The 25,436-nt window shown below is 42.1% G+C and overlaps 1 protein-coding gene across 11 annotated transcripts in view; it reads left to right on the top strand.

The window, feature by feature from the left end:
* Positions 1 to 25,436, top strand: part of EHBP1 (EH domain binding protein 1) — a 319,529-nt gene that overhangs the window by 259,360 nt on the left and 34,733 nt on the right. For 4 of the 11 annotated variants that reach the window (XM_074949594.1, XM_074949589.1, XM_074949597.1 and 1 more), the window contains 5 exons: positions 4,039 to 4,146; positions 13,356 to 13,483; positions 16,131 to 16,269; positions 16,421 to 16,527; positions 19,565 to 19,688. In XM_074949594.1, coding sequence (XP_074805695.1) covers positions 4,039 to 4,146; positions 13,356 to 13,483; positions 16,131 to 16,269; positions 16,421 to 16,527; positions 19,565 to 19,688 — 606 coding nt within the window. The remainder of the gene's footprint in view (positions 1 to 4,038; positions 4,147 to 13,355; positions 13,484 to 16,130; positions 16,270 to 16,420; positions 16,528 to 19,564; positions 19,689 to 25,436) is intronic. The other 7 variants (XM_074949591.1, XM_074949598.1, XM_074949593.1 and 4 more) reach the window with 3 other exon arrangements.

Raw genomic sequence — 25,436 nt, 5'->3', positions numbered from 1 at the left:
GAAAAGGGGCAGAGAGAGAATATTCCTTCTCCCTTATGGCAGACAGAAGCATTTGTGGTTGAGGCTTCAAATACAGTAGATTTCTACTAGCTGGAGGCTGATAAGTTGAGCCCTTGAGTTTGGTCCTGGAACATCACCCTGATAAGAATCCAAACACCCTCCCCTTTCCCAGCAGCTCAGGAGCAGTAGAGTTAGCCTCTTATCTGGATATAGTCCTTGAACAGTGAGGCCCCATCTTTCACATCTGTGATTTGCAAGTATGTTAAGTTCATTGACTATTAGGTTTCTGCCCTATATCCAACCCCTACCTAGGATAGCATGTTTGTGAGGGGGAGGTTGATTAGGCAGATGTGGGGGAGTGGGCAGGAAAGAGAGGGAACAATTAATGAGACACATTAGAAAAGATCAGTATGGTATTGAGTGAGAGTAGTATTTTGGTGAATAAATACAGACCAAAAATATGGGGGAGGAGATGAAAAACAGGGGAGGGGGGTAGAGGGAGAGTGAAAAAGAGAAGAGGAAACAGGCATTGAAAGCAGCTCAGGAAAAGATACACCATGATCTGTTATAGCAAAACAAAAACAAACAAACAAACAAAAAGAGTAGGGTTAAAAAAAAGAAGGGATGGAAGCACTGAGAAAAGCAAGAGAGATGTAGTAAGTTACTATTTAAAAAATATATTAGATAGAGAGTTAGTTGACAATATTGTTATAATTTTATATAGTATACAGTAAACACTGAACAATTGTTCTGCTCCTTTAAGATGTCTACATTGCAAAAAAAAAAAAAAAAAACCACCCCACACCAGTGAGTCTGAGCCCTGGTCCACAGACTTGGGCTTGCAAGGCTCAGGCAATGGCACTAAAAAGAGTCACATAGACATTCCTGCTGAGGCTGGAAGTCAGGCTCTGACATCAACTCCCCTTCCTCTCCCCAGGCTTCAGAGCTCAAGCTCCAGCCCAGAATGTCTCCTTGGCTATTTTCAGCATCCTAGCACAGCGCTCCATCAGTTCGTATCTGCAGACCTGGGCTCTGAGATTCACTGCCCCTGGGATTTTTTTGCTATAGACATTCCCTTAAATACTGGGTGAATGGCTTTGGGGGTATCCTAGGGAGGACATAGTAGCACAGGTGTCCTCACCCAGACTTAGTCCTTGAGCTAGTAGGTATCAAGTAAACATTTCAAGTCCTGGATTTAATTCTTTTTTAGCAATATCTACCTTCCTTTGCAATTATCACTAAAGGCCCTACTGTCTTGTCTTAACCTCGGGTTGCTTAAATACTTGAAATATTTGATTTCTGCTTTCTGTCTTCCTTTTCTTCTCCACTTTGCTTTCTTTGTCAGTGTTCATACTCTACAAACTGCATTCCGTAATCTTAAAGCCAACTCTGTACCTGATGTTTTAAAACAAAGCCATGTGAACACAGCGTCACAGTGACGGCTGTGGAGACTAAAGACCTCTCCTTGTCTCCAGAGCCAGTACAGTATAGACAGCAGTAGTGCAAGCTTGCTCACACTTTACCTGCCAATCTGTCTCAACCAGGGCTAGCCTTACGGGTGGGCGACATGGGCAGCCACCCATAGTGCCATGGTCGGGGGTTACTATCCAAGGGCCGCAAGCTGGCAGGCCGGCCGGAGCAGGAGTGAATGCTCATGAGCCCAGGGCTGGAACCCCAACTTGGGGGAGGCGATGCCACTGGAGTTTCCAGCCTGTTGGGGAGGCGCAGGCAGCAGGGCTAGGCCCTGCAGACCCAGGGGGCCAGCCCCTGGGGTCCCCCCCCACCCTCCATGCACCTGCTCTCCTCCTGGTAGGTGGTTAGGGGGTTGTGTGGCCCAGGGAGCCCCCGGAGCTCAGAAACTCCTCCCCGTGCAGCCCGTCCGGGTTCCAGGACCAGAAGCTGGTCCTCATGCTCTGTGCCCCACACTGCTGTTCTCAAACTCAAAGAAAGCGTGCTAAAATAGAAATTTGCCCAGGGCACCATTTTCCCTAAGGCCAGCCCTGGGCTCAACCCTGACAAAAGCCTTCTCTGCACAAGGAAATAGTACCTATTTAATTAATCAGTTTAGAAGCTGATGCCATTGTTTTAGACATTGATGTAGTTAAATTGGTGCCACCCCCTTTTGTGTAGATGCTCTTAAATCAGTTCAAGAGTACCATATATCAATTTAGCTTAAGACGGTAAGGAATCAACTTAAACTAAATTGATATAAGGTATTCTTGAACTGAAATAAGAGGGTCCCCACAAGGGTGTTGCACCATTTTAATTAAATCATTTTCTAAACTGATTGAGTTAAATTGGTATAATTTTCTCATGTAAGTGAGTCCTTTAGAGGTATGTGTGAGAGGATAATTCAGGCTGCTTGTCCAGACCTGACAACTCCAATCAAATCTGCTATTAGAGTTACCCCACACATCTTCCTCTGCCCACCCCACTCCACCATCTACATCGCAGAACTCCTGACTTTGTTTATTGACTCAGGTGGACTGGTTGCTGATGTATTTCAAAATGCTTTGCTCCTCTCCATTGTAGCAAGAGCCACACTTGGAATGAGCAAAGCTGCACAAAGAACATTAGCAACTGTGTTTGGATGTTTCGACAGTCTAAAGAGGAAGTAAGAGTGCAACTGATGTAGAAGGAAGAGTAGCAGCAAAAAAAAAAAAAGAGCCTTGAAGAATGTGAATTACAGTGATTGTAAAGATGAGGAGGTGGACAAAATAAACAGCTGTATTCTGTATTCCTCCATGGAAATCTTAAAAAGTTCTGTTGTCAATAGATGTGGACCTGAGTTGCAGGATCTGTACATGCCCAAAGTTCAGGGGGTTGGTTTAGCCTACTACAGAGCTAGGGATTAGGCTTTAAAGTTCTGATCCAGATCCAAACTTCACAAAATTGGGGGGGGTGTTCAAGGTTACAGTTTGGGGTCTAGACAGTTTCTAACTACCATATTTAGACTCCTCTGTGTTTGGCTGAGTTGGAAATGTATCAAAGTAAGTTTTCACTAACCTGTGTAACCTCCAATTTTAAGTAATAGTTATTCTCCAATACTGCCATTTTCCCACGTTCCTTTTAATTGTCTCCAACTTTCCTTCATATGAAAGCCATCCTCTTTCCCTTTCCAGTCTCTAAATACCCCTGAGTCCATTTCTTATGCACATATATGCCAAACAGCAAAAGGCTTCACTTGAAGAAACTAGAAATTATTAAATAAAATGTAGCTTAACATTTTGAAGGTGTTACCCAGCTTTTTTTAATGTCACTTATTTTAATTTCACTGTACATACAGTATATGGTTTCTCAGTAAAATAAGGAAAGTAGGGGTCAGGACTTTTCATGAATTCTGTTCCTGGCTCTGGTACTTGCTCATCGCTTGACCTTCCTTAAGTCACCTACCCTTTCTATGTCTTGGTTTTACTCATCTGCAAAATGAGGATAATAGTATCTGTCTACTTCATCGGAATGTTATGGGGCTTATTTAATTAATGTTTGTAAACTGCTTTGAGATGCTCAATGGAAGGGCCCCATGGAAGTGCAAAGTATAATGAAGATTATTTATTAAAACTTTGCATTCCTTGCCAACTGGCCTCACCATTCAAACTGGTGCTGTGACAGAGCAGTAGAGTGTCTACTTCTAAGGATGGTTCTCATAATGTGTTACTGTATCAAAGATCAGCCAGAAGGACAAGGTGATTCACACATAGCCTGTTCGAATGCTGAAGGATGTAAGAAAAAAAATATAACTTATGTGTTCTTTGACATTGGTCAGACATCCAGCCCAATTGAAGTCTGTACCTGAGGCCAAATTCTGCCCTGATTACATCCATTGCACCTCCACTGTGTGTATATACTGAATTGCATCAGTTTAAAGATATACCTAATAGTGAAAACCAGGAAATCTCCCTGCAGACTGATTTCGTTAACTTCAGTTTGCATTTCTTGCCATAGTGGTGCTCAACTGTCACTAAACCACTAATGTTTCTACTGGGATGGTGCATGAACAAGATAAAGTACTAACGTTAACACTACATGTTCCTACAGATGAGGATGATAATACTGAGATAAATACTAATGAGGAGATTCCTGAATGCTCTATTACAGAAGGTGGAGATGAACTTACTAACCCAGAAAATGACCTTGATTCTACTGGTAATTTAAATAATGGCTGTTTTGTGCATTTTGCATGACTGACATTTCTTCATCATCAATATCAATGTGTCTTTTATCTGTTTAGTAATGTTAGCCTAGCTTTGTGTCTTTTTAAATCTTTTTAACCCTTAAGTTCATTTCACTTTCCTGAATTATTTACTTTCATGTTTATTATTGCTTCAAATTTAAGATCAACAACAAAAGAAATATTTCAAATAATGAAAGATTCCAGTGTGTGTTCCCATTCGGAGATAAGGTGTGATTGCACTAACTACACCAGCCAAGCCATGCAGGTTTTTGTGTTCACAAGTCTGTTGAGGGATTGCACATGAAGGGGTTGAGCGCATGTTCATTTTTTCTACGGGTCACTGTTCATTTATTTATGTATTATGTATTTGTGCCCAGATTATAGAGCACAAATTCTGTTCAGATTTACACCCTGTGCAGTCCCACTGAGTTCCTCCCAGTGGGGTCGTATGAGATGTAAACCAGGACAGAATTGGCCCTAGATGGTTTACAAAGTTAAAATAACAGTTTTTTCTATACCAAATTTTAGAATAATTAATATTATTAGAGTGGCCTGTACATGACCACTTTGCATGCTTGCCAAATAATAATAATACATAAGGATGATAACCCCTTATTAGAATTTTAAACCACGGAAGCTTGAGTTCAGATTTCTTCACTGACACAACTGTGTGACAATATTTTAGCCATAGGAGTATTCTCTCAGGTAACTAGAAGTCAGGTTTTCAAAGATATTTGGATGTCTACGAATTCAGATAAGCTCATAATGGAATTTTCTCAGTCAGGCACCTAACCTGCTTAGGCACTTTTGAAAATCTCACAGCATCCACATACTTGTCTAAATGGCTCTCTGATCCTGTAGTGCTATAGAGCCATTGGAGGGGCTTATACTCTGTCCACCGTGCCTGCTGCCAGTGTAGTAGGAAAAGGGAGCATGGTCAGTTCACCCCTTTGCTATGGTATACCACATGGCTGCTTTTTTGGCTTAATGTGGCCCCATTACAAGTTGGCTTAAGTTAGAGGAGCCCAGAGAAGTATGGCATGCATGGAGCAGCACCAGGAACAAGGGTGTGCTAGGGAGAGCCTTTAGCCATCCTGTGACTGAGGGCTTGTCTACCTGGTGGGATAAGGCGCTCTAGGAGGCTGTGATTTCTAAACTGCACTAATGTGTTGTGCATTAATTTGTCCATGTAGACCCTGCTGGTGCACACTAAAAGTTCCCCAGTGCATTTTAACATAATACTGTCTCAAACAGCACTGTATGAAAGTGCATCAGCAAGGTCTACACAGAGCAATAAACATGCAACATGTAGACACCCCCCCCCCCATGAAGCACATTACCCCACCATGTAGACAAGTCCTCACATTCTGTCTACACTGGCTAGACCCATGGATCTGGCCCATTGTATACTAAATCAAAATGCTTTACTTAATATGCGGCTCTTTGTACACTAAATTGATGATGATCTGTACATCACTTTGTTTACAATGGTTGCATATGTCAGTTGATCATGTCTTGGATGAAGTGAATTGGGTGTTTTGAGCTCCAGCAACAAATAATTAAATACTTCCATTTGAAATATCACTCAGAGCAGGCTAATGTGCAGGCCTAATATGCTTGAATCACGTCATTTATTATTTCTGCTTTGATATTTTCTGTGCAGAAAATATATTGAATATTTCCAGTGTTAGGGTTAAACTGATGTTTAAAAGATTCATGGATTTTAAGGCTAAAAGAAACTATTGTGATCATCTAGTCTGAGTGCCTGAAATACAAGCCTATCAAAAGATTTTCCAGTGAATATTGGTTCTTCGAGAAGTGTCCCTATGGGTGCTCCACTGTAGGTGCACTTGCATCCCTGCACTGCTGATCGAAGAACTTCAGCAGCAGCATCCATTGGGCCCGCACATGCGCTGTTCCCCCTCATGCTGCACCATGAGGCTAGTCAGCACGCAAGGCTAACCCCCCTCAGTTCCTTCTCAACCGCCCCTGGCTAGACACAGAGCCAGTAGCAGTCTGTTCAGACTTCGCAGTCAGATAGTTTTCCCAGTTATAGTTCTAGCTGTAGTTCTAGGTATAATTCTTCTTTTCTTTTTCTGGCCTTTTTCCCACTGGGGATCCTTCACCTTAGCGGGGTATGCCCGGCTCCCCTGGCTTCAAGAAGTGCCACACCTGGAATGAGGCGGTCCCGGTTGTGGATAAGCACTCTGTGTACCCTCTGCCAGCAGCTCAGGCTGAGTTCCGAGAGCTCCACCAGAAAATCATCTTCATTGAGGCAACTTTCCAACCTCAGTCTCCTGGTGGACGTGAATCTTCCCCACAATCTTTGACATCTAAGAGAAGTGGGTTGAAGAAGTAGGCCAGGGACCCCTCTCACAAGTTCTCTAAAAAAGAGAGTCCCCTAAGTAAGTCCAGAGATAGCTGCAAACGATTGCCATTTCGCTTGGTATCCTCAGCACCAAGACTATCTCAGTCCGGGACCCATGCCTCACTATGGCCATCGGCTCCCGGTACTGCTGATGGGCCCATGGACCCTATAGGCAAGGGCACCAAGTCGTCTTGTCCCTTGGTACTGAGTAAGCACCCTAAGAAGACGCTCCTGGTACATGAATTGGCCTCAGTACTGCCAGCAGCAGTTGACCCGGCACCGGAGAGACCAGTGCAGACAGGGTCTCCATCCTCCCATCTCCCGACACTGGGACATTCGGCACTGGCAGAATTCCACCAAAGCAGAGACCTCAGCGTACATCACGGCACCAAGCTTTTACTGGACACGGAGGATATCGCCATGCCGTGCCCCTCCGCTGTCTACCAAGGGTTCAGATAATGAGTCAGAGGAGATGGTCTCACAGTACTCATCCCAAGCTCCATATGAGACCCACTACCAACAAGGCCTGAGAATGTACCCACAGATGGCTCTACCAACACCACATCTTGGTACAGCCACCTGTGAGTACCTCCACCAGGCCCTATGCCACCACTATGGCCATACTGGGACCTTTGGGTAGCGCACCGACAGCCTGCTTCTCGAGCTTCAAGCCTGAGAACGCTCCAGGCACACACCCTTGGCCACAGCATCCAGGACCTTGGAACTGCCTCAGGAGATAGAGGAACAGGAAGCCATGTCCTCCTATTCTCTGGTTGAAGTCGTTATGCCTCCACAACCATCTCTGGCAGACGGGTTCCACCTTTTCCAGGAGCTGGCGAAGAGGGTGGCAGACACCCTCCACATACCACTAGAGGAGGTCAGGGACACCCACTATCAGCTTCTTGATATTCTCCACTTTTCATCCTCCTCAAAGATTGCCCTCCCAATTAATGAAGCCGTTTTAGACCTGGCAAAAACAGTGTGGCAAACCCCGGCACTGGTGGTGCCAAATTGAAGATGTATGGACAAAAAATATGTCCTTAGCAAGGAATCGGAATTCCTCTTTTCCCACCCTCCACACAATTCCATCATGGTGGACACTGTCAATTCCCATTGCTGACAACACCAGTCCAGAGCTATGTCCTGTGACAGGAATTGGAAGCACCTTGATCTTTTCAGTAGAAAGGCGTATTCCTCGTCCACCTTACAGTTCCATATTGCCAAATATCAGGCACTCATGGCCAAACACGAATGCACAAATTATAATAAACGTAATGATTTTATGGAAAAACTGCCAGAGGTACACTGGGAATCCTTCTAGGCCATCATAAGGGAAGGGCAACTTGTGGCAAAAATATTACTACAATTGGCCTTTGACGCCTCCAACAGATCAGCTAAGTCCATCTCCATGGCAGTGGTGATACAATGGGTGTCGTGAATCCACTTGTCAGGATTCCTGAAAGAGGTTCAGTCTACGATGGAAGATCTTCCCATTGACAGCACAAAGCTCTTTGCCGAAAAGACCAACACTTCCCTTCATACCCTGAAGGATTCCAGGGCTACCATCAGGTCACTGGGAATCTATACACTCTGGCAAGAGAGACAATTTAGTCCTCAATCCCAGCATAGGTCGTGTGCGGCTCAATACCAACCTCAGCATCATTACCAGCCGCAAAGAAAGAAAGGGCAATTCCCAAAATGCAAGCTGTCAGGCCCACAACCTTCATCCCAACCCCCTGCATCTAAGCTCCACTTTTGAAAGGGCATGTTGAGGCGCCACAAGACCACTCCCCCCGACTGATACAACCAACATCATTGTACACCCATTTGGTCACCGATCAGCAACTTTTTGCAGTGCCTAGGAATCCATAACATCAGACCGATGGGCCTTAGAGATCGTCCAATCCAGGTACTCCATCCATTTCACCTCCCTACCCCCTCCACAACACCCTTCCCCATCCCTCTTCAAGGACCCTTTTCGCTGAAGTTTACTGTTACAGGAGATAGATCTCCTCCTCCAGTTAGGAGCCATTGAACCACTACCTCAACATCTACGAGGCAAGGTATTCTACTCTAATGCCCCCAAAGGAAAGGAGGTTGGAGACCCATATTAGACCTCAGAGCTCTCAACAAGTTTGTCAAGGCTCAGAAGCTCAAGATGGTCACCTTATTGATGATCATTTCAGCCTTGGAACTGGTAGACTGGTTTTTGGCCCTCGACCTCCAGGATGTCTATTTTCACATCTTGATCCTACTAGCTCACAGATGATTTCTCAGGTTCACTCTGGGACATGATCATTACCAATATAGAGTCCTCCCCTTCAGGCTCTCATAGGCTCCTGGAGTATTTTCCGAAGTTCTCTCAGTGGTAGCTGCTCATTTACTCTCACAAAGGATAATGATTTACCCATACCTGGACGATTGTATCCTCAGAGCCTGATCTCTCCAGGAGGCTCACCAAGTCATTGATATTACGATACACTTGTTCACAGTACTGGGTCTACAGATCAACACCCAGAAGTGAACCCTCACCGCAGAGCAATGCCTGGAATTCATAGGTGCTGACCTCAACACCCTACAGGCCAAAGCCCTCCTAACCTTCAACACAGGTTCCTGTCCCTGGTTTCACTCATAGACACAGTTCAATGCAGCCCACAACTACTGGCCAGGCTCCACCTCCAACTCTAAGGACATATGGCAGCAGGCATGCCAGTGATACCGTATGCCAGACTCCGCATGCGATGCCTCCAACTGTGGTTCAGTTCAGTTTACAGACCAAACGGACAGGTTGGACAAACCCCTGTCACTACCTATCAGGATCAGGAACTCCTTAGATTAGTGGAAGGACCTGGCCAATGTATGCAAAGGGATCCCCTTCTCGCAGACATCACCATCGTCGCTCCTTACCACCAATGCATCACACATAGGGTGGGGTGTGCATTTAAATGGCCTCATGACACGACAAATGGTCACCTGCAGAGATATCCCTCCACATCAGTCTCCTCAAGTTGAGAGCAGTCAAGAACACCTGTGTCCACTTCCTCCTGCTGATTGCAGGATCACACACAAAGATCCTAACAGACAATATAGCCTACATGTTCTACATTAGTCAGCAAGGGGGGATCAGGTCACCCTCCCTATGTGAGGAAGCAATGAGATTAAGGAACTGGTGCATCTCCCATGACATCATTTCCTCCTGGCCCACAGAACTCAATAGTAGACAGTCTCAGTTGCGAGTGGGAGATACACCCATCTGTGCTACATGCCCTCGTCACACGATGGGGAACACCATCCATAGACCTATTTGCCACTTACCAGAACAAGAAATGTCCATGCTACTGCTCCAGGGTGACGATGGGACAGCACGCCCTGGACGATGCCTTTCTTTTCCCATGGGATGGGGACCTTCTTTACACCTTCCCTCCATTTCCTCTACTGCTGAAGGTCCTACTAAAATAAAAAGGGACAGTGCTCATGTCATTCTGGTCGCACCTACCTGGCGAAGACAGACCTAGTACCCTTACTTGGCACAGGTCACAACGTGCCCATCAGTCTCCCTCCCGGCTATTCCATGCCTCCTCTCACAGGACAAAGGGCGTACTCTGCATCCCAACCTGGGGATTCTCTGCCTCAAAGCATGGCTCCTCAAAGGTGGTTCCAGCACCTAGAGAGCTCCAGCTCCAGGGAAGTACAAGAGTTTCTATTCCACAGTAAGAAGTCCTCCACATGACACGCTTACCTGCAGAAATGGTCCAGGTTTCAGATTTGGTGCATGTCCCAACAAATCTGCCCAACATCCACATCTCTTCCACACATCCTAGACCATGCTCTGACCCTTAAAAAGTCAGGACTATCCCTAAGCTCTCTTAGGGTCCATCTAGCAGCTATCAGAGCTTTTCACCAACCTGTAGAGGGGTACTCAGTGCTGTCACACCCAACCACAAAATGATTCCTCAACGGTATAATCAAATAAACCTCTTCCCTCAGCCTCCACTTCCTACCCCCATGTAGGATCTAAACCTGGTACTGAGAGGGCTGACTAGACCTAATTTTGAACCCATGGCCACCTGTTTGCTGACATATCTATCAACGAAAATGGCGTTCTTGATAGCAATTATCTCATCCAGAAGAATAAGAGAGATAGCAGCCCTGATGGGCACATCCCCGCTACAAAGTATTCTTTCTGGATTATGCTCAGGGCGCATCCAAAATTCATCCCCAAGGTAACCTCTCTGTTTCACATGAATCAATTGATTCACCTTCCAGTCTTCTATCCCACACCTCACCAAGGCAACAGGGAGGTTATACTTTATACCCTCGATGTCAGGAGAGCCCTGGCCTTCTACCTTGACAGGACAAGGGCCTTCAGGAAGTCCACTAGACCAGTGATCCCCAAACTGTGGGGTGCACCCCCTAGGGGGGCACAGAGGAACATTTTGGGGGCCCAGTGGGGCCCAGGCCAGCCCCCAGGGGTCGAGGAGGGAGCACTCTGCCCCCAGCTCCACTCCAGCCCCAGCTGCAGGTCCAGCCCCGCTCCCGGCCGGGGCCCCTGGCTCTAGCTCCTGGCCTCAACTGAGGCCTCGCTCCTTGCCCTGCCCTGCTCCCACTGCCTGCCCTGTTCCCAGCCCCGGCCCCCAACCACAGCTCCCAAGGGGGTGCAAACCAGGGAAGGGAAGGGTGAGGGGAAAAGTTTGGAGACCAGTGTCCTAGACTTTTCTTCTCCATTGTGGGAAGATCCAAGGACTCAGCAATATCAAACCAAAGGCTCACTAAGTGGGTCTCGAATTGCATCAGACAGTGCTACCAAATTAGCAACATGACCCTTCCATATTCAGTTTGTACACACTCCACAAGAGCGATCTCATCCATCGCCTCCTTCAAGAATGGTGGGTGCTCCACAGTCCACCCACCTCCTCTCTACTTCATTGTTCTTGTCAATGACTCTGCAGCAGAGAAGGAATTGAGGGGGGTTAGCCCATGCGTGCTAACTACACTCGTGGGGACAGTGCATGTGTGGGCCTAATGGACCCTGCTACTGATGTTCTCCGATCTGCAGCTCAGGGACACAAGCACATCTACAGTGGAGCACTCCTAGGGACACATCTCGAAGAACCATCATTATTGCACAAGGTGAGTTACTTCTTTATACTTGGGAGGAGAAGGCAATTAGGAATTGCTTATGTTATGTCTCCTAACCTAGTGGTTCTCCAACCTGTCTTTCTGTTGACCATTTTTGTAAGAGAGAGATCCTGTTGGGGACAGATGGATGGGATGCACACGCACATGCAAGGGGTCCTTTCTATTTGAGATCATCAGTGACTTGATTAATGAATATGTTACCTGCTGAACCCTTCTTCTTTCCATAGAATTTTAGGCAGAATCCATAAATGAAGTAAAAGGAAATTGGTTTGAGAACTTTTTTTTAAAATGTGGAAGTTGTTGATTTTAAATCCTGCATCAACATTTGTTAATGCTGCTACCATTTGCTGCTGTGAATGTATTTTATAAAATGTGAACACCTGTGTATTATGATTATTGTATGGTGTTTATGTATAAGTGTATGCACTCAGATGTTAGGCTAAAGTATGGACACCATGCATCGGTGTGCCAGAGAAGAGTGAAGCTGTCCTTCATCACACCCCGTCACACCACATTTCTGTAGGAGGCAGGCAGACATTTGGTTGTTAACTCCCCAGGAATATTTTGGGGAACAGGACGTCCGGCACTGTTCACAGAACTCCACGCCTTAAAAGGAGTGGGGTTAGGAGATGGATTTGGCTCCTCCTTCCTGCATTCTAGCTTGTGGGTACAGGACTGCGATTTGGAGTGCAAGGTGCACCTGTAGAACACATGTAGCAAGTGCTGTTCTGCAGTGTGCTCACCCCAAGCACGACTTGCATGCATAATGCCTCCAGGTGATGCACCTCCTCCTCCCTACCAGTGTGACTATAGCTCACAAAATTGTAATATATTAACATCTCTCTCTCTCTCTCATATATGTGTGTGGTCATATGTGTGGTTGGGGGGGGTGTGTGTAAAATGTGTGTGTACGTGCCCACACCACTCACATACAAAAAAACTATATACTTTACATGTAGTCAAATAAGCATTAATGGGAAGTGAAATATTGTACCTATGAACCCTGATGCGAAGTCCATAGGAATTTTTCCAGTGACTTCGCTGGGGGGGTGGATGAGGCTCCTGAAGATTTTATTTTTTTATGGAGCAATAAAAATGTTTGATTTCACTCCTAACTCCATTATATTCCATAATTTATAACAAACATTACTAGAAAGATGGTTTTGTTGTTACTCTGGTTTTAAAGTTGAGAAGCTGTGCCCAAGGAACCTTGTGTTAAATTAATATTATTTGTAAACTTGAATGGTTATCAGAACCTAAAACACCTGATGAATTTTTAATATTCCATCTTAAAGTAAATTGTTCTCTAGGAGTTTTTATATATCAGAAGGAGAAGCCAAAGTATGTGTGTACTAGTTGAGAGGAACTTAACATTTTGTCCAGTTCGTGTGTTTATCATTCACTACTTTATAACATAGTACAGCTGTAATTGATGGTGCTGAGCCAAGTGCTAACTTTCTTTAATGTATGTTTTTAAGAAAACGGGGGAAATGTTTGGATGTGTGACACACACAGATCTAGTTCAATATGTGCTTCAAAGATCTTTTTCTTCTCGGTTTTCACTTTTTAGTTTAAAATGCTGGTACTGCGAGTTCTGTCAAACTGATACATTGTTGTAGCAACTCTCCATTTAAATGCCTCTCACTCTGTTGTACGTGGTATTTGCATATTTAGCAGAACAAAACAGTAAGTTGGTGGATTTGAAGCTGAAGAAGCTCCTAGAAGCTCAGCCACAGGTGGCAAATTCACTCTCCAGTGCGGCTCAGAAAGCTGTAACTGATAGCTCAGAGCAAGACATTAAGGTAAGTTTTGATTAATGCTTTTATCTCAGGACCTGTGTGTTCTGATCTCTGTTTTGTACTTTATGATGAAAATAATTTCTTATCAAATCCATCACACTAAGAAATGCAGAGAATCTGCAAGGCAGTGCAGCTGCAGAGTTTGCAGTTCAGCGGGGTTTTTCTGTGTATTAATCAACACGTTTTCTATTTATATTATGATTTTTTTTTAGCCATACTATCGCTGTAATTGGCTGGCGTAATCGTGAGATCTGTATGAACTCCTCTAAATTCTTACGGTTTAGCTTACCACTTAAATCTGAAATGAAGGCATAGAAAGAAACAGTGGACCCAGTCTTGCTCCTGATGAAGTCAGTGGCAAAATTCTCATTGACTGCAGTGAGAGCAGAATTGGACACCACATATTTTTCTTCCCTTTCAAGTCTGATCACCTGTTTTGCTCAACCAAAACTAGAATGTATTATGTTGTAAAAATGTATACAGGTCTGTGGAATCTGGAGGTGAGTGATTCTGAGAAAAATGAATTTTAAGACAAGTATATATGTTACATGCTTTGTCAATCTTTAATGTACACCATTTTAACATACAGTACATACCTCTGAGTTTTCCATTTCATTTTCTTAATTAGGCCCTTTTAAGTTATTACAACTAAATAAAAAATAGCCTGTGCATGTCATTAATATCTCTATGGCTTTGGGGCACTTCCAGTTGTGTATAACTTTTCACCCACCTGCAGACTGTGGGGACAGCACTGCTGACTGAAAGGATTTCCTTCCCCAGATACAGAGATGCTTTGAAGTCCCAAAACAATGACTTTCATTGCTTTTCCCTTACACTGTCGGTTCCTATAAATTGGTGATGAAAGTGTGTGGCAGCAGTAGAGGACTTTCGGTCTCTATCTTTGAACAAAAGGAAGCCTGGATCAAGTCTGATTTTTGCGTTCAATTTAGCTTTCTACAGTGGATTTAATGCAAAATGAAGCTGGCCCAAGAATAATACAATGGATTGAAAAGGCTAACTGAATTAGTGGGCTTAGAGGAATACATTTGTAAAGTGGCAGAAGTCCCTAGTCATAAAAAGGTTTCTTAAAATGGGATTTACTTGCTAATCACACAGATATTTTAGCATGTTGCCAGGCCTAAAAAATTAGCCTTGTTTGTTTATTTTGGTAAAGACGTGAGTTCAGACTGTCAAATAGATATTGTCCTAACAACAGGAAGACACCTTTTATTTAAAAGCAGAATCATAACAGCCCAAAAACATACATCTGAAAAGACATACATCTAATGAGTGTGATACTTTTTTAAAGCTTAGTTCAATAAATGGCACACAGGCACCTTCATTAGGGCAATTTGATATCGGCTAACCTGATGAAAAGGGTGTTTCTTTATAAAGCTTTTCTGTATTAATTGATTTTTTTTAAGTTACTCCAACAAAAGGTGCAACTTAACAGCATGCCTTTCTGTATGTCTTTTTAATGAAGAGTTTAAAAATGGTATTGCAAAGAATATATGGTGTCCATCTGTTCTCATGGAGCTTTCCGCATTGAGTTGGATTTGTGTTTTAATAAAATGCAGTTTACACGTTTATAAATGAGGCATTCTGTGTTTGTGGAAAAGGATAAACTGTTACCTTCCCTTGAGGATTCTGTATCCCAGGCCTCCTTGAGGCTAGAGAATAGGCCATTGGAGAACTCCCTCATTACTGATTGTCTCAATGCAGAGGAAGGGCAAAGTCTTGGTAGCTTTTGATAACCAGTTTCAGCATTCAGCAGGCTTAGCTATTAGTCATGCATCTTAGCCTTTCCCTATTTACTTTCAAAACACTTAATAAAAATAATAAAAGATTAGGTATAAAATGAAATATTTGTTTGGTACACAGCACCTCGGTATCTGCAGTTTCCACACATTGCAGTGGTTCAGTCTTCTGGGATATTTCATGTTGATAGAACCATTTGAATTTGTTACCAGTATTAACATAGGAAGCTCTGGAAAAGATAATTGTAGTTTCCTTAGCTGTAAAGGGCTTACTTACAAATCTGGCTTTGGAAAGTTATAGCTGATGAAATGCAGTTCAGTGGGATAGTATTATAATCCTACCTTTTAGCCTTCATCCAGCATTAGTGGTTTATCTCAATGGGCATAAAATTAGAAACTAGTTCTTCTTGTCATACAAGTCTGTGGGACTATACAAAACGATAGAATTCTTTACTGGGCAGAATTGTGAGGGAGAAAGACTAAAGGCAACATGCTTTTAAAGTGATTATAGATCATGTTTAGGAGTATACACAGTGCAGGTTGGCACTAATGTATACCATGCAGGACGAATTAAAGTTGTAAAAGAGTTATCTGTCATTTAAAATCCACATCACTCAAAGATATTGGTCATAGTTAACAGATCTCGCTGTTGAGTAATACAGAGTCCTGCCTGATGATGCCAAACAAACCAAAACCAATCACCACCAAAAAAAAGTTCATCACTCTGCTTCTTTTTCAGCAGCTGATACTTTTATCCCACACAAACAGCAATGTGAGTTGTGAAATTCTCTGCAAAACCTGCATTGTGTTCTGTCATTGAAACATACCTTTCCAATGTGTGACTTCACATTTGTAAACAAAAGAATCTGTTGTATGTCTTGTTTTTCTGGCAGAATGGAACAGAAGAACATCGTGCTGAGCGATTACAAAAAGCAACAGAACGTTTTAGAAATCCTGTTGTGTTCAGCAAGGACTCTACAGTCAGGAAAACTCAGCTCCAGTCTTTCAGTCAATATGTTGAGAACAGACCAGGTAGGAGAAAATATAAAACCTGTTTTCCCATCTTATGATTTAATAATATTTAACAATAAATATATTAAAATCCTGATAATGTACGTCCACATTTCAATACACAAATATCAAGCTTTATAATAATTGTACATGTCTTTCCCCTTTTTTCAAGAGATGAAAAGGCAAAGATCAATACAGGAAGATACAAAGAGAGGAAATGAGGAGAAGGCAGCGATAACTGAAACTCAGAGGAAGCCATCAGAAGATGAAGTGCTTAATGTATATTAATTTTTTGTCTGGTTTCATGATTGCTGATAATTCCAAACTGTATGTGGAAATAGTGCCTTTATTTGTTAAAATGAGATGTTAGGGTTTTTTAGATGTCAATCTCCAGTGCATTCAAAGCAGAGTGAGAGGGGTGCGCTGTTGAATTAGTCTGCAGTGTGGTGATAATTGTCAGATAAAAAAAAATGAATTTTTCAGAGTTCCATAGCCCCGGCTTCCTTGAGACATTTCCATCAGGGCACTTCCCATAAAGAGATTCCAGTATTGATCTACCGGGAGGATTTTAATTATTACAATAGCAGATACCGCAGAGCTGCAGTTAGAGGGAAGAGTCACATGAGACCTGCTAGAATTTCTCAGCCAACCCACTTTGTTGGCTTGGGTTAATGGGTGTTCAACCTTTCCATTATCCAGATCAGCCGTGAATTACTAGCTGAATGATGTTTGCATTAATATAATATATATGGTAATTTCTTCACTTAATTAACGGGGAGGTTCAGCTCAGTAGGGGTATGGGCTGATCATGTGTAAAATTGATTTGTGAGGGAAATATTTGATAGACCGCAGGGAGAAAGCTGCTTTTGATGGACAGCTGCGGGACAGAAGCAGGAAGAACAAGTTTTAACCTGAATTTTTTGACTGGAAGCACAACATAGTCTTTGATGGTGGTCATATGTTGCTGTCCACAATTTGTCTAAATGTGTTCATTCTTTTTGCTGAAGCAATTCGGTGCCAGTTAGAGAGTTTGTAATGCTGTGATACCTATAGTAAATCACCTAACTTCTTAACAATCTCTCAGCTACTTTATTAGCATAGTTGTGCGTTAGCAAAGCTGGTAAGGTCTTGCTCAGTGAATTCACATTATAAATGCAGATAATACACATGAACACTTGGGATATTTCATCCTGACACAGCATTTCTTTTCATCTTCTAATAGCATTGTGAACAATTCTGCATGCTGACATTAGTGACATTTTTATACTGTTTTCAATTAATTTTAGTTGAAAGGCAATATATTTCACATATCATACATCACTTCAACTCACCCACACTAATTCTCTTGTTCATGTACTCCACTTAGAGGCTGTCTCTCAGTAATTTTGTTGTGGCTACAAGACAGGTGAAAAAAAGTTTCCTTTAGAACTGATGATATTTGCTGGTGTGACCATAGTGTGTTGCAACAACATGCCTATTTCACCAGGTGCCCAAGATCTTAAAGTTCCAGACTTGTTACATATAGTTGTGGGACTTATGCCATCCTCTCAGACCTTCACAGTGAATTTATCTTTATTTGCAGTAATACCCTGCTGTAATGATTGTTATCCCTATTGTCTGACTGTGAAGCTGTACTGACTCTTTCAGCAATATTTAGTGAGAAACAATTGAAAAAATTCAGTCAAATTAGTTGTGAGACTCTAACTAATCCAGCAACAAGTTAGCCAGTGATAGGGAAATACAGATGATAAAAGAGCCTGCATTTTCCCCCCTATTCCCAAAGGATAATGGCTGTAGGTATATCCCTTTGCAAAGGACAAGAGGAATCTGAAAACAAGCCTCATCTGTATTAAGCTTCTCAACCTTAAAACTGTCTCAAAGAGCCTTGGGGAGAATTCCTGAAGGCTTATTGGTGATTATGAAGAAAATGTGGAGGAACCATCCCTGAAATAGCAGTATTCTCCTTCTAACTTCTTTTGCATAAATACCCCTACTATAATGTATCAGCACTTTTATGTCAGCCTTTTATGTCAGCCTCATCTATACAAACATTTAGTTTGCAGCAAGATGGGATGTGAATCTACCTCTTGCTAGCCTGTCACAGACTAACTCTCTGTGTGGATCCTGCTGACGTACAGTAATAGTTCGTTAATGTACTTTGATCAAGCCCTAGGCTAGCAAGAGGTAGATTCACACCCCAGCTTCCCACATGTAGACAGGCCCTAAGAGAATGTCCCAAATCAAAATAGTGATCCAAAGGCAGTTGAACTCAATCTGGCCATATGAAAATAACTTTGGGGTACTGAATGACCACTCTCTACATCCTAGTGAGAGATCCAACTATTTTGTAAGTCAGGATTGTTCACTGAGGATGTTTGTGGAAATTTTGTGAGATTCATGAGGACCAATATATATTGTCCTTCAAGACAGTGCTGAAACATGTAGGATACAGAGGACAGACTTGACTTTTTAGTGCTGTATAACTTTTCTGGTATGAAAACGTTTTAAAGTGATTTATAAAATCTATGTACAGGGGCTTCATTGCAGTTGGGGATTAACAAAACTGGGAAGGAGGAGCAGATCTAGTTTGTAGTCCCATTGCATTTTAGAGACTGCAGTGGATTTTGACGCCACCTGTCAGGATAAGAATCACGGCTACAGTAATTACCAATACTTTTACAGATCATTGTTTAACAGGGCAATAGCCTGCAGTAGGGGAAAACTGAAGAAGCATTACAGCCTAGTCTGGTGAGCGTCATCAGTAGAATTGACACAGAGGAACTAGATGCAAAAAGAAAGGAAGTTTTTGTTTTTCTAATCCCAAAGCCCACATTTTGCATTGTCACCAAGATGCTCTTGTGATGGTTCTTTCTCAAAACACGGCCCCTAAAAGTTAGCATTTTAAAACAAAATAAAAACTGGATGTAATATAAATCGCACATAACATATCAATGTAAATAATAATATAAATAGTACCTTTGGATTATTGCTCCAATATGTTCTGTATTACAACAGCTCTTACTTAGAAATAAATTATACAGAATTTCAAAAAAATCAGGTAGTTTAAAACTGCAAAATCAACATCTAGACACTGAAATATTCTCTAAGGAAACTGTGCTTTTTTTAAAAAAAAAAAAAAATAGTGCACCCAAATGATATTTGGCAAAATTGCGAGGTTTATAAAATGTAAGTGTTAGCTTTTTGGTAGTGAGCACGATATTTGGTTGTTTAGGTAAGTGTCTTACTAAGTGTTTGAGGAAAGGAAAAATGCAACTTACAAGTGATGTTTTTTCTTCTTGTTTGTTCTCTTTAACAGAAAGGGTTCAAAGACACCAGTCAGTATGTTGTAGGAGAATTGGCAGCACTAGAGAATGAGCAAAAGCAAATTGACACCCGTGCCGCGCTGGTGGAGAAGCGCCTTCGCTATCTCATGGACACAGGTACGGTGCCCAATTACACTGTAAACAGTTTTGGCAAATTGAGCGTTCACAAACTCTTATAGAGTTTTGGAAGTGTGAATCTTTGAAGCCTGAATGTTCAGCAAAACTGCCTTGAAAATAAAAAGGCTGCGATTTGCAGCCACCTCTCTGGGCCCTGGTGATAAGAGTGCCTTCATGGGAAGTGATAACTTACCCTGATACCGTGTGAGCCAGCACTATTGAACAGTGTGCTCATCCATGCAGAGTTGGAATACACATCTGTGCCTCATTGATATGCCACTGCTAAAAAAAAAAAAAAAAAAAGTAAGATCTTCACTGTGCTACTGATTCAGAGGAAAAAGGGGGAAAAAGGAGAAAAAAGAAAAAAAAAAGGGTTTGGCCAGCTAAAGCCATGTACTGCATGAAACAGAGCACAGTACGTGGGGGGAGGCTCCATTGACGAGATCACTGAAATTTGAGAATATTATCTGGTTACTGATGCTGCACAATTTTGTATTTTTATTTTTTCTTTTCAAGAGAGCAGGTTTTAAAAAGTCTGTAATACTTTGTGTTGCAGGTGCAGTTGAAAGGATTAAAGTATATAGTCAGGTTTTTGTAAAATGCATTCTGGTTGCAAGTTCCCGTCCACTGTGAATGTTAGATTGGTATTAAATGCTGATTATCATCATGGATGGGGAAGGTTTAAAAGCATCATGCGGTTTGGAACAAAGAGTACTTCAGTATTCGAAAAATAAATAATGCTTACTGTAATTCAGAAAATACTGATCCTGCCTTAGAAAGATAACGCTGTTGGGAAGAAAAGTTAATTGCTGCACGTTATTTTGTGGTTAAGTTATCTTTATATATGTATACAATATTAATACCAACTTAAGGTCTGACTTTAACTTGGAAAGCAAGGTTATGTAGGGGTAAGCTAAAAATTCAGTCAGATGTTGTTATTAATTTATACTGTTGTATAAAGATAAATAAACTAAATTAAGTACCATGGCATGAAATGGGGATGCAATATCTGTCCAAAATTGTAGGGTTTTTAAAAATTTGTTTATTTCCTAACATACCTTTGTTGTTTGATATTTTTTTTAATTTTAAAGAAAAAAAATTTCACACACAAAGAATCTGTCTCCCTATATGAGTGTACAAATTAGAACCCTGATCCGTCAGCAGTTATGGGCTTTATTAGTGCCTGGAGAGTCCAGGACGCTGCTTTTTGTGATGCTATAGAATTAATATATAAATATGCTATCACACACCCTTGTGTGCATTCTGTTTGTGTGTGTGGGAGAGAAAGAGGGAGATTATTTACTCAGAAAAAAACTTATAGAATCATAAAATGTGTGTCTTGAAACAATTTTTAAAAGGCAAGTGAACTCAGAACATCTCCTCTGGACATATACTGTTTGCATGCATGGTAGCCGGATCGTTTAAATCTAATTGTTCCTAGTCCTTGTTGTTTTTGTTAATATTTTAAAAGTCATTTTTTCTAAGTTTTAAAGTACAGAAATTGTTACTAGATTCTTCAGGTCCTGGACATAGTGAAATGGACTTCTGAAGTAAAAACGAATATTACTTTGTAAGTGTCCCAGTGTGGGACGGCAAGTGTAGCACTGAGTGGATTTACATAGCAAAGGTGTATAGGCTTATAACTGGGATGCTGATGGGGCCCCCTTACCTATAGGGGTACAAATAGTGCAACTATAATGAGAAACATTCTTTTGGGATTCTTGGTCTATTTGCATTTCGCTATCAAACTTCCTTACATAATGCAGTTCTACATTTACATAAATGGTTTGACTAGTGCGGGGTGACAATTCTGTATTTGCCTTCTCAGAATAACAGCACAAATGTGGGGGGTGAGGACACATTTCAAGACTAGAGATCTTGCCTGCACTTACCTTCATAGCCTTTAAAGCAGGGCTTCTCAAGCTTTTTCAAACTGTAGATCCCATTTGAACAGTATCAGCTCATGTACCATCTCCCCTTCCAGTAAATATCCCATTTGTCATCATACAACATCCCTGGGGAAGCTACAGAAATCTCTGAATGGACAAATAATATTAGGAAAATGGTTGTGTTGTTAACTGTCTTTAGTGTGATATGACCTTTGTGGTGGGGAGAAAGCCACGGTCTCCGTTTGCTCTTCTTTTAAAATTCTGCTCCACTGTGTTCTGTTGTGCCCTGGACATGCTTCCCTGCCACCTGTTCCTAGTCTCTCTTGCTTCACTGCAGATACTTCCCTACTGCCTGCTTCTCTTCTCCCACTTCTCAGTGCATACCCCTCCTCCTGGAGCCTTGTGATGGTGTCTGGCAGCTCCAGTCCTGTTGGTGGCTCTGTCCAAAAGGGTGTCTCCATTTTCCTCACCCATTCCTCTTAATGGAGTGGCCCCTAATGGAAGCAGCTAGGCAGACTGCTCCTCTGCCTCGTTTCCAGCTTCTTTTACAGGTGTCCAGGCTTCTCTTCTTCAGCTCCTGAACGCCTACAAGAGAATCTGGAAACAAGAAAGAAGAGTCAGCACCAAATGACCAACCAGCGTCCCATGGACCACCAGCAAGTGCTCTGTAGATCAAAACTTGAGAGCTGATGCAGAAAAAATTACCACAACCTGATAGGGTGCAAAATCGCTATAGGGAAGATGATTGTTGATCTTTTGTGGGCTGTGGAAATTCTATCCTAGCCACTTGTACATATGTTGAGAAAACAGTGTTGCCAATTCTCACCATTTCATTCTGTCTTGGTATTTGGTGTTTTTCTTAAAATCCCAGCTTCTAGATTCAAGAGATCGCATGAGAACCTCAGCTCTCTTTTTTTTAAAGTAAGTTTCTAGCCCTCAAGGCTGTGGGGAAACGCTTGAAAACATGAAGTAAGTGTACGCTAGAGGTTCAGAACCAGAAGACAAATAAAAATAACCCCACATTGGTTGTTATTTTTTTTTAATATCATGATTGTGGAGGCAAGTCTCATGATTTTTAATGCTTGGATTTGGCAATACAGGAGACACCTTAAGAGAGCGGAGTTAATGTAAACTCTGGGCATTGCAGCCCACAGGATTTTCTAGTAACTCTTCTGGTGGTTCTGCCAGTGGAGAAAGTAGGGACATTGTTTGCCCATCCCCATTGTCTCTGCTGCTGACTAGGCCTTCTACCCTTTTTCCTTGAAGTTTGGCACTGTTCTTTATTAGATGTCCTTCAGGAAGAGAGCTCTCTTTCCTCCGCCTCCTCCTCCTCCTCTTAGGCAACAACGGTTTTATTTGGGACAGTTAGTACTCTTTATGGCCACCTGACGATTCTTCGTTTTCCTACCTACAAGCTCCATTTTATTGTTCAGTCAGGGAGAGACTGATTCAGGCTACATCTTCTTTAAATATCCATTCTGGCTGATTAACATGCATTTGCCATTCATCTGCCTCCCATTCCTACACATGAGGTCATTAAAGTGGAGGGATAAGTCCCTTTTCCCAAGCAGCATTCCATGTGACACATTTACTCTGGTTCAGTCAGATATAGTGACTGTGCCTTGGAGAGTACAGGCTTTGGTGACTGGAAGAATTCATGGTTTTTACCAAAGGGGAATCACCCAGGGCTGATAAAGCATAGGCAATCTACCCATGGGTAGAATCCCAGCTCCTGGAAGCATGTGATTGTAATCTCAGTTCACTTTTTCTTTAGGGCTTGTCTACACTTACCAGAGGATCGATGCTGCGGCGATCAATGCATCAGTGGTCAATTTAGCAGGTCTAGAAGACCCGCTAAATCGACAGCCGATCACTCTCCCGTCGACTCCTGTACTTCACCTGATCAAGAAGAGTAAGGGGAGTCGATGGGAGAGCATCTCCCGTCAACATCACGTAATGTGGACCCCGCGGTAAATAGATCTAAGCTACGTCGATTTGAGTTACCCTATGCACGTAACTCAAATTGCATAGCTTAGATCGACTTTTCCCTTTAGTGTAGACAAGGCCTTAAAATGAAAGTTTTGGCATCTATGTTGCAAAGAAAAGCTTGAAAATGTGACCCGAGGATATCCAGTACAATGATGTCCAAAATAATATTTCTGAGAAGTGTGAATTGCCCCATTCCATTCATCTGTATTGGGTGTTAACTCCAGTGACACACTGCCAATGCCACACCTGCAGAGAATTGTGTATGTGATAGAAGGCGTGCCTGGCCCACTCACCCAAGCAGATATACCCCAACTGCTAGGGCAAGAAGTGGAGAGGATGTCCCATCTGCTGCCATCACTGCATCTCCAGAGAGAGGGAGGGGCTCAGCTACTCCTGAGGGGAAGGGGATGCCCCTGCTCTCTAGTGGGGATGGGGCTGCAAGGATGGATTTACATGACACCCAAGTCATGGTGTGTCTAGGATCCTGGATTTCATTAATCTGGCCCTGGAAGCACCCTTTCAGGATAGAGAGCAGAATCCCTGGCTGTTAGCCAAGGGAAGCTTATGGGACTTCCAGCAGCCAGGGAGGAAATTTGGAGTGGATAGGGCCTTGCATTTATTATCAGCTGCTCACAGTTTCACTAATAACACTTTTCTGAGGTGTGTTAAAAATAAAAGTAATTAAAATTACAGGTGACTGACTTACATTTGAATCTGAGTAGTCACATGTTTATTAATATTTTGTAATTTATGTCACCGGTTTGGTGTATATGTTTCCTGTATTAGCAATACTTGCTCTTTGCACTTAAAATGAAAATGTAATCTCACCTTTTTCCAGTGAAATATAGTTTATTGGTACATTGTAAGACTGTGAGGAAAATCAGCATTTCAGTGACACAAACACAATCTGAATAAGCTGATGTCATATCTGCGATTACACCCTAAATATCTGTAATGGTTACGCTTACAGAAGGGCCTTTGCACTGCCACTTCTGAAATATAGTATAACAAAGGCTCCAGCCTCTGGAAGTATAGGAGAGAAAAGGCAGGGTTGAAGGTAAAAGTAATTAGATGAAGGCAAAAATAAGAGGAGGTATTTGTATAATTGCATATAAAAATCACATAATTTAGTATCATTGATTTCCTTTCCTCCCCCATTATAATGACTTGACATTAAATGATGACAATGGCAGGATTATCTTGCTTTCTTTCAGCATTGTACTTAACCACATTGTGCCTAGCCTGTGTTATGGATAAGGTAGTTTTCTCTCCACTTCTGTTAGTCTTTTCCCCCACTGCAAATCTTTGTATCTACTGTATCGATCTTAAGGTGCTTATTGCCTTGGTATCTAAGCACCAATCAAAATGCAAAATTGCCACATAATACAACAAAAGCAAATTTTAAAAAGCTTAGTTTAAAAATCCTTAATCTAGCTCTCTTTTTGGTCACTATTTTCTCGTGCATTACAAAAACAGCTACTTGAAAAAATGTACAGCTATGAAACATTTGGTTATCTGACCACAGGGTATGAAGAGTTTTTAATTGTTTTTTTGATTAGCTACAGGCTCATAAATTCAGGTAAATGCACATTTGTATTTTCTATGTGAGAGTCTGTACATTACCAATAGATGAACATGTTTAGGGTACTGTATAAGGATTAATGAAATAACGAAAACTGTGCTTCTGCTGATTGACCACTGATGGTGAATATAATTGAATTAGCAGTGCGCTAAAATAAATGTAGACAAAATAAATATAGACAAGAGAATCTGGTCAAAGCTTCTGTAATGTTTTAGATTAATAGGCATACAGAATTCTTCACATTTTTTATTACGTTGTCCCTAGATGAATTCAAAGTAATTGGGGTGG

Source organism: Natator depressus, chromosome 3, assembly GCF_965152275.1.
Source record: "Natator depressus isolate rNatDep1 chromosome 3, rNatDep2.hap1, whole genome shotgun sequence".
In the NCBI taxonomy this organism is placed as follows: Eukaryota; Metazoa; Chordata; order Testudines; family Cheloniidae; genus Natator; species Natator depressus.
This window is presented reverse-complemented; position numbering and strand designations above follow the sequence as displayed.